The sequence below is a fragment of the Chiloscyllium plagiosum genome, chromosome 7 (genome assembly GCF_004010195.1).
Source record: "Chiloscyllium plagiosum isolate BGI_BamShark_2017 chromosome 7, ASM401019v2, whole genome shotgun sequence".
Lineage (NCBI taxonomy): Eukaryota > Metazoa > Chordata > Chondrichthyes > Orectolobiformes > Hemiscylliidae > Chiloscyllium > Chiloscyllium plagiosum.
This window is the reverse complement of record NC_057716.1, coordinates 17769241-17779750: the sequence shown is the minus strand read 5'-3', so window position 1 is coordinate 17779750 and position 10510 is coordinate 17769241. Positions and strand designations below refer to the sequence as shown.

The 10510-nt window shown below is 38.2% G+C and overlaps 1 protein-coding gene across 12 annotated transcripts in view; it reads right to left on the bottom strand.

Moving 5' to 3' along the window:
• hdac4 (histone deacetylase 4) overlaps window positions 1–10510 on the bottom strand; it is a 492096-nt gene that overhangs the window by 76456 nt on the left and 405130 nt on the right. For all 12 annotated transcript variants that reach the window (XM_043693112.1, XM_043693104.1, XM_043693105.1 and 9 more), the window contains 2 exons: window positions 8545–8731; window positions 3281–3414 (listed from right to left, as the gene is read on the bottom strand). In XM_043693112.1, the coding sequence (XP_043549047.1) occupies window positions 3281–3414; window positions 8545–8731 (321 nt within the window). The remainder of the gene's footprint in view (window positions 1–3280; window positions 3415–8544; window positions 8732–10510) is intronic.

Here is a 10510-nt window from a genome sequence, read left to right as displayed (position 1 = left end):
CAGGAAATGACATCACCACAAACCCCAGGAAGCCCATCCAGGAGAAAGATATAAATAGAAAGCAGGAGACAACAGCTTTGCTTCACTTGGAGGTCGCCACTGATGATGTTACCTAGCCAGGTAATGAAACGTCTGGATATCAAACCTACAGCTCAGCGAACAAACCTACACCCTAGAACACATAATGCACTCTGGATGAGCTACAAACCTTCACAAACCTGGCAATTATGTGTTCTTGTCATTCTCAGTGTTTCCTTACCTAAGAATCCTACTCATTGACTATAGTTCAGCCTTCAACACTATTATCCCCTCGAGACTGATTACTAAACTTAGTGAACTCAGGCTAAGCCCCACTTTGCAACTGGATCCTCAGTTTCCTGACCCACAGGCCACAATCAGTGAAGATTGGGGACAATATTTCATCCTAACACACAAAACTGGAGCCCCCCAGGGGTGTGTACTCAGCCCCCAAGTGTACTCACTGCATACCCATGACTGCATCACCAAATACCAGACTAATGCCATTTACAAGTTCACTGATGATACCACCATAGATGGTCGAATCGCAGATGGCGACAAAACAGACGGAAAATGGAAGACCTGGTAAAACGGTGCGCTCTCCATGCCGGCAAAATCAAGGAACTCATTACTGACTTTCGGCGGGATGTTACTCCTGCCCCCCCTACACATTAACAGCACAGAACTGGAACAAATGGGAGTGGTCATCAACAACAAGCTTTCTTGGACTCTTCATGTGGACACATTGGTTACAAAGCCCAAACAACGTCTCTTCTTCCTAGACAGCTGAGAAAATTTGGCATGACGGCGAATACCGTTGCCAACCTTTAAAGATGCGCCATCGAGAGCATTCTGACTGAAGGTATCACTACCTGGTATGATAACTGTGCCATTCAAGATTGGAGATGGTTACAGAGAGTGTGAACTCAGCCCGGACAATCACAAAGGCCAACCTCCCATCTACAGAATCCATCTAGCAGGCCGGATGTCAAGGAAAGGCTGCCAGCATTCTCAAAGAACAGGCCCACCCTGGCAATGCTTTTCTACAATCTATACCATCGGGGAGAAGTTACAGAAGTCTGAATACATGTACCAGCTGGTTTCGAAAGTTTCTACTCTACTGTTGTTAGAATACTGCATGGACTCACAAACTGTTAGCATTCGCCTGTACCTGTGTCTTTAATTTTGCCGCTATTTATCTATTATTTGCTTATCTATGCTATTTAACCATGTGATCTGCCTGTATTGCTTGCAAGACAAAGCTTTTCACTGTGCCTCGGTACACGTGACAATAAATTAACTTCAAATTCCTCCACAGTTCTAAACAGAGGAGTATCAATGCAACAGCTGAGAGGGAACAGCACATTGTAATCAGCAGGAGGTTTCTTGCCCATGTTGGACTGATGCCATTAGACTTCATGGGGTCTGGAATAAGTGTTGAGGATTCCCAGGGCAACTCCCAACTGAACAGGTCATTCTGATATAACGCATGGTTCGTCAACACAAATTCATTGGATGCATTTGATTAATTAGGGACGCTGTTTCTATAATGTGAACCTTTAAAACAGGTTTAATGAAACTACCTGAAAACCTTGTCTAGTTGGTTTGCATGATCATTCAGTATGAGCAGTGTTCTCTGGGAGACTGTTGAACTGATGGCTGTGAGGAGAAGAGGTAATATGTTGAACGTCCCATTGCCTTCATGTCTTAAAAGGATTCATTAGTGTACTATGGACTGTTGTCAGGCCTCACCTTCAGTTTTTCTCAGTGCAGTACCTCTTCAGTCAATCAGCTATGTGTTTGTACAATAACATCAGTAAGCACAAAGCCAGACTGTGTCTAAGTCTGTGAAATTAGAGCTGTATAAATAGTTATTGCTGTTAATAATCTTCAAGACATCTATCCAAACAAGAACTTAATTGTTTTTGATATTTGTCACACAGACTAACATGTATAAAAAAAATACAAATACTCTATTCAGAGCCTTCATGATTTTGAGTACTTCTACCAAATCTTTTAAAAAAACAGCCCTAACCTAATCTCTGATTCCTGGACTAACTCTCTGAATTTTTTTCTTTCTTGTCACCCTTTCTAAATATTCTCAAACCTTGTCTGAAGTGCAGTGCCCAGAACTGGATACATTATATTTCAAATGAGGTCAAATCAGCATTTTATAAAGATACACTGCATCTTCCTTGCTTTTGAGCTCATTGCCACTATTTCTGAAGTTTAGGAATTATTAACTGCTTTCTCATCCTGCCCTCCTACTTCCAATAATTTGTACCTTCAAATATTTCCAGGTCTCTCTGCTCCTGTTCCCCCTTTGGAATTGCATCCTTTAATATCACTGTCTATCCTATTTCTTCTGAATAAATGGAATATTCTCTGCAATAAATTTAATTTGCCATATGTCTATCTATTCCACCAGCCTGTCTAGAGCTGCAAGTTTATTACCATCTTCCTTACAGCTTCAATACTTCTAAATTTTGTCACAGTTATAACTGCAAAATTAGGATGTTATTAGTTTAGATATAATTATTTTGATCCCTAACATTATTGACAATTCTGTAATGTAAAGCATGTTGAAACATTCCCAATGGTGATAGAAATTCACACAAAGAACAGAAACAAATTATATAAAGTACATCAAGTTCCGTAAAATTATCAACATTGAAATGCTGTACCCAGAGGTGGTGAGTACTATATGTCTAGTTCCATGACTGTTCCTAACGAAAATTATTCACATTTGAAATTGATAATTATGAAATAAACAATCACTCCAGGTTCACAAACTCAGCAGCTCAAAGAAGGCCACTAAGCCCCCAAATGCTCTTCAGCATAAAATACTCCGGTACTTGGTGAACAGAAATGGAAAAGCAGGATGGGAGAAATTATAATTCCTACACTTAGTCTACGATTTTTGAAAAACCGTCTTTGCATTATGAATAAAATTTGAACTTAGGTAAATTTACCTAAACAGATTTCCCACAATGCATCCAACTAAATATATTCTTCCAATTTAGATCACATTAACATACATTTATTCCATGATATGTCTAACAGGTGAGTTAATCTAAGTCTTCTCTGTGCAAGCTGCATAAAGCTTTACAACAGGTCACAGGTAATTTAGCTATGGTAAATGTATTAACTTTTGCTTCTGCATCTGCTCAAGGTTGTATGTACTTAAATGTTTTCTAATAATAATCATTTTGTACTACTCAATAGAGATAACAACAGTTTGTTTTCTGTCTCTGGAAATTACCTCACATTTGCTGCGTAGGCCTGTCTCTTGGAGCCGAGACCAGATACTCTGGATTCTGCCAGCATGTTCTGGATGGCTGTTTGTATTTCCACAGGTACAATGATGTTTTAGCATCAGTGTATCATATACAAGACCTGTTACAAGAATTAAAAGAAATCATTCAAGAAACAATATACCAGAAACAGGAGCAAAAGAAAGTGTCAAATGAGTAACTAAAACGCAACTAAATCCTCCTACTGGGCTCAGGACTGCAACAGAAGATAGTGATTTGTTGAAATCCTTGACTTGTTCAAGAACCATGCTCACAGACTCTCAACATGTTTTCTTCTGTTCATGAGTTTCAAGTGTAAATGATTATTAATTAAAGAAGAACTTCTGCTAATGACACAGCTGTTTGTCCGCTACCTAGCTAGGAGCCAACTACAGAAAATAGCCATTCTGCCTGGTGTACTGGAAAAGAACCCTCAGGAAGTAGAAAATCCCTTCTTAGAACATGTGGATATTAAACCTAGGCATACATATACTGGTCATACCCAGTTAATTTATGAACTCCAATAGTCCTCATGTAAATAAAACATCTAGTCAGTGTTTAATACAACATAGCATAATCTGAGTCATTTTTCTTATCCACTACACTGATGTATGAAAATCAATTTTCAATTGATACTGGTGCCGAATTTTAAGCTTGAAAATTTGTCTCGTGTTTTCTAAACTGTCAAAAAACATTCTCGATGTATTGGAGAATCCCTGCAATGTTGAGGCCAGAGTAAATAAATAAAAATCTGAATTTGCATTTCAGAAATTGCTTGCACAAGAAGCCATGGATGTCCACAAGAATTCAAACTTCGATAATTTAGTTGAAAAGCTATGCACAGCAAGGCACAACACACACAATCTTACAATCATATCAAGTTCAGCGGACTAAACTTAGCCATAACTTACAACCAGAACTTGAACCACACAAACCTTCCATCTTCCTGAGGAATGACAGTGGAATGATGTCATTGGGGAAACTGAGCTCTTACTTAAAGAGCATCTTTCATTAATTGTTGCAGTATTACAGCCCACAGCCAAGGAGCTATCATGCCCAATTTTAGCTTGTTGTAATGGGTTTTGAGTAAATTACAATCTCACCAATCATCTTAGAGAAATGATTGCTTCAGGAATGGACTAGAGGATATAGTGGAAAAAAAATCTAAAGCACCTGAAAATCCAAGAACAATTCTACAGGTCATTCTCCTATAATGCCACAATTGCATTCTAACAAAACCTCACTTAATAGAAAATCGCTTAATATAAATAATGGGGGCCTATGGGAAAAGTGGGATTGGGGCAGACCAGCAAAAAATACCACTTATGATCACTCAAAAGTCACTCTGAAGTCTAACACAAAGTATAGCACAGCCTGAATGAAGGTTGAAATCATATTTATTAACAATGCAAAAGTAAATTTATGACAACAGTGCATGCGCAGTACGGCATGAACAATAGCACTGACACTGCACATGTGCAGAATGGCACGGAGTCTTTGGTATAGGCATTGGTGCATGTGCAGAACGGCGCGGACATCGGCGCATGTGCAGAATGAAGTGCACGAACTGATCCCCGCTGGAATCGCGCTGTTGTGAACAGAGGTCAGCGTTCTTGAAAATACCTTTTGCTAATTCTTCAGTGACATTATAGCCAAATTGCACTGCTGGAATGCATGTTTTCCAAGAACTACCTGTACATAAGTGTAGGGAACTAAGTCTTTCCAGGAAGGTGATGCTTTTCCAGCATTGGAACAGTTTTCACCACTAGATCCAAGGTCCAGGAAATGAGTATAGCAAATGGCCAAAACAAAGATGCGATTCTGTTGCTGACTCTATCTCCACAATGATTTACTACAGTAGTCTTCTGTTCTGACCTTAATTGATGAGAACACTGGATAAGTCAGATCCCAAAGTAAACCAAAGTGGCTCAATAGACCATAGATTTTGTTTTTGGCAATTTGTTAACTGTGGTGGACAGTACTTGTGAATATGTTCATATACTTTTCACAATAGTTAATCAAAGTTTATCACAGACAAAAGGGAAAAAAAAAATTTTCTGCATTACAGCAATCATTTGAAATGATGCTATTACAAATATCAGAAATAAAGATTCAAACCTTTACTCTTAACAACTCTACAGATACTAAACCCCAGTAAGGGGGTCATGATGTTTCCACCTAAAAGTTCATTGTTCAGTGGATGCAGATGTAATTTATTTTGCTTCAATATATTTCTGCATTACTTGATGCTATTTCTTTAGTTAATGTCTCTTCCTGAGACTCAAGCAAATTGCTAATGCAACTCTTCCACAGCATTCTATTTCTGGAACGTATCCGTCACTGACAGTAAGCCACTTGAGACTTCTTGTCTTCAGCCCTGACAATTTTGGAGACTTTTGAAACTGCACAGCTGATGCGACAGGCCTTTTCAGTCTGAAAAGCCTGTCTGTCTCTCATAGATCCCTATAATTCACTAATCTTATGGATAGTTCTGTGTTCCTTTCCAAAAAGAAAACTGTTTCTATCTCCATGTCTGCATGTTGTAGAGCACCTTGTTGCTAGGCAACAGCTCAATTCTTTCTCTCTTTCTTGAGCTACTCACCTCAAAATTTCTTTATTTTAAAAGCCTTATTTAAATGCACGTAAACAAATTTCCAGACAACCTACACTCTACATTTCAGAACTTAAATGTAAATGTGAACGAAATCTATGTTTTATTCTTCTTAACACACAATATAAGAATTCAAATAAATTTAAAGCTACAATTGGTTCTGACCACTTTAAAAACCCAGGATTCATAATAATAATAATAAAAACAGCAAAAACATATCATGAACCTTCATTACACATCTTAGCAATATTGATGAGCTGGCAAAAATAGATAAGATCCTCCATTTCACAGTCCTTCCCCCTACTGTCAAAGAAACAATGCATTGAAATTTTTAAAAGCATTTCTATCTATTCTGGGGGCTTAAGCAGTTGCTAATGATGGTGACAGGGGAATATACAAGAAGCTGCTGTCAGAGGGATGGAGAATTCAGGGATTATTAAGAATGTAATTGTGCTTTGGCAACACAGTTCTGAAGAAATCAAGTTTAGTTTGGCGCTGGGAATGTAAAATCTTGGTCCTTTGAAAACATTAAAAAAGTGTGTCAGAGAAATTCATACATCAAATTCCACATCAATTAATTTCATAGTGATCAAGAAATCCTCACTTATTTTAACTCAAGGATTGTTATATCCCTTATTCTGAAGAAGTATTCAAGGTAACAAATTTAGCAACATGCTATGTTGGTGTTCTTCTCAGCATATTAAGTCGTAGCTTTGGCCTTTAAATATGCATATTTTAATAATGTTTTCCTAAGAACTAAAACTATCTATATAAGATTTGCCATGCATTTCAAATTCAAGGCCCTCAGTAGTCATGAACCCTTTTTCTTCATCAGCCTATGGTTCTGCCTGTATCTAAAATAATTGTTTGTCATAACTTTGAAGGTAGAGTCCTAAGCAGCACTAATCCACCAAAATAGCTTAATTTCTTCGAACTGAAGGAATATGTCAGCTAATATTCTTAATATTCTGAATAATCAGTTAATATTCTTGCGTATTCTCCTGTCACTGTCATTAGCAATTGTGCCATTAGCTGTCTAAACTTTTGCCCTTCATCAAAGAGAGGTTTCCAAGGCAGACCTACACAGTTGAAAGCACAGCTACAGATGGTTGGGTAAAGGGATGGTAGGTATTCAAGTAATATGATGCCAAAGTTGGGGAATGTTCTAGACATATGGAGAAGAAAGGCCTTAAAGGAACTTAAACAAGTAGCCCAGGCTAATGTTCTGAGGTCATGAGTTTAAATCCCACCATGACTGCTGAAGCCATTTAAATTCAATGAATAAATCTGAAATTGAAAGCCAGTCTTTGCAACGGTGACCACGAACTATCATCAACTGTTGCAAAAACCCATTTAATATCAAAGAAAGGTTGGATAGGCTGGGACTTTTTTCACTGGAGTGTAGGAGGTTGAGAGATGCCCTTATAGAGGTTTATAAAATCGTGTGGCGTATAGATGGGGTTAATGGTAAGTGTCTTTTCCCTCGGTTGGGGCTTTCAAGACTCGGTGGCATATTTTTAAGGTGAGAGGAGAGATTTAAAAAAGATATGAGGGGAAAGTTTTTTACACAGTGGATGGTTTGTCTGTAGAATGAAATTCCAGAGGAACTGATGGATGCAGGCACAGTTACAACATTTAAGAAGGTAAGTACATGAATAGGAAAGGTTTGGAAAGATATGGGCCAAGAGCAGACAGGAGGGACTAGGTTAGCTTGGAATTATGTTTGCCAATGGATTAGTTGGACTGAAGGGTCTATTTCCGTGCTGCATGACTCTAATGTTTCTGTTAGGGAAGAAAATCTGCCATTATTAACTGGTCTGACCCGCACATGACTCCAGACCTGGAGTGATGTAGTTGACCCTCAACTACCCTGAGATGTCCCTGCAAGCCACTCAGTCCAAGGACAACTAAGAATGCACAAGAAATGCTCACCATGTCAGCAATGCCAACATCCCATAGATGAATTTTTAAAATTTTGAAATCTGAGGCATTGGGAATCAGAAGGTCAATTAGGGCAACATTCATTATTAAGCAGAACTTGGTCTAAGATGGGATACAAAGAAATTGATGAAGAATGGGATGCTGGTCAACACACTGTTATCATACTGAATCAAGAAGTGATAAAGAATAGGATGAGATTTCAGTTTAGTTTATTTGAGACAAAAGCAGATAGTGTACAGAAGGTGCAAGTGGACAGTATTTGTGTGCACATGGAATCAGAGTTCAGTTTGTGCTTGAATAGGCCAAAGCTTCACAGCAATCTGATTCAATCAGAGACAATCAGAGCTTGAGGTGGAGAGTAGAGGAGGATATGGAATTTGACTTAGGGATTGAAAATAATGGCTTTGATAATCCAAACATTTAACTGCAACAAGGAGCAACTCCTCCAGCATCCTAAGTCGAACAAATAATGTAATAACACAGAGGCGAAGAAGATGGTGTTAAGGTCGTAATTTTGCATTCCATATATTTTGCTAAATAATAAGCACTTTAAGCATAAACTTAACTAATACATTATAAACAGAATCCAAAAACCTTTGTATGATGAGGAATAATAAAGACCAGGATGTGTAAATTTCACCACTAGCAAGAATTCAGATTTTTAGATTTATAAGTGCTTACCTGTAGTGAACTGAGGTTTACTGGGTGGTTCTTGAACAGAGATAGGAAAGGTGGCAGAAGCAGGTGATGATTGTGCTCGGGAGAGTGGACGGTGCCCGCTGTATGATACTGGGATCCCTGCAGCTTCCATGGACGCTTGGTAATTGCGAAGCTGATGAATACGTTGCTGTTCCAGAAGAAGTGCTTGCTGTACCATAAAGAAAAATAATCCAGTTAAATGTTCAAATAAATTAAACAAGACCTTTCATTACTGTATTTTTTTGGATTATTCTCATAGGTGAGTCACACTTTCTTATGACCATGGTAGCATCTTCATTAATCATGGTATCTGAGCAAGCTTTTGTTAATACGACCCAGGATAACAAATAGGAGAACAAGTATTATCAGAGATCTTCACGGAATCTTCTCCCATGCATTGAAAGGTGCAAGAGAATTACACAATTGGACCTTGTTGCAGATTTTGACTCTCATTGACAATTCATTTAACAATGGACATGTGTACCAAGGCACAAAGGCTAGGTTTTACGATTCAGCGCTTCCCATCCATAGATATCAGTGAGCACAAAACACTAACCCATCAGTTTTATGACAGGATTTAATGAAACAACCAGAAAACTAAAACTGGATCAATACTTTTCTTTCGTCACAGGTATTGCCGCATTACTAGAATTGTTCTTGTTAATGAGAATGTGGACAGGAATGTGAAAAACAGCAAAACAAAATTTTGAAACAAATACTACTGCTATCTCAATGAGTTGGTTTATGCTAAAGAAAAGTCAATTAGCCATGCTCCCCTTCCCAATGTACATCTCATCTATTTGCTGCCCTTCAGTGGTATCATTTAGGTATTAGTTTTTATATGTATGCTGACAATATCCAGCTTAATACACCACTACCTCTTAATTCCTCCATTGCTAGTAAATTATCAGGTTGCTTATCCAAGATCCAATATCAGATGTGCAGAAATGTCCTCCAGTTAATCATTGAAAAGTCTGAAGCTATTTTCTTCAGTATCTGCCACAACTCCATTCCTTAGCTACTGATTTCTTGGAATATTTCATTATGATACATTCAATACCTTGAAGGTCCCACCTTCTCAACTTTGCTGAGGTATGGTGACCATCAGGTTAAATCACCACCAGTCATCTCTCTCTAATGAGACAGCACCCCTACAGTCCTCTGAGACATGGCAACTTTACATTCACTATATAGACATAATTTATTGTTACTGTGATTCTAAAAAAAATATGTTATGCTCACTACCATGAAGCTCCCATCTTCTCAACTTCATCTGAAACCAGAAAAACTGGACTAAACTTTTGCCTGTGAAGAATCAGCAGTGTTAACGGACATGGAGACATATTTTGATGTGGCTTCACTATGTTTAAATGCATCATTTCATGTGATGCAGAGCCACACATTAAGAATGCATCTGCTTTGATTCATGGTAACTGTTTAATTTGCTGTTCTCAGTTACTGCAGTAGCAGAATAGTATAATTGCCCTCATCATCACCAGGTTAGAGAGTAAGGGGAAAAATGTGCCTAGGCCTATTTGCTACTTAGTCATTCACTAGAATGCACATCTAACAATTTAGAATTAGATTTTATTGTCACATGTACTAAAGTAAACAGAAACAGGACAAAGGTGAAAAGTGTACAATGTTGCCATTCCTGGCTCCACCTTAGGTACAAAGGTACCTATATACAAAACCTTAGGTACAAAGGAGGAAAATAATGAAATATAGTTAAAAGTTCAACATAAGAGTTCTTCTTAGTATAAATAGAAAAATAAAGAAATAAAGTTAGAAGTACAACATTGCAGTTTTGCTTAAGTGCTTAGCCACATTGGGCTCACGCTCCCCCTAAGGGTTCAAACTCGTCCGTGCTGGAGTTGATTCCCTCTGCATTGGGCCTGATTTCCTTGTGCTCAATGCCACCGCAGATGTTGGGAGACATTGGGCCACC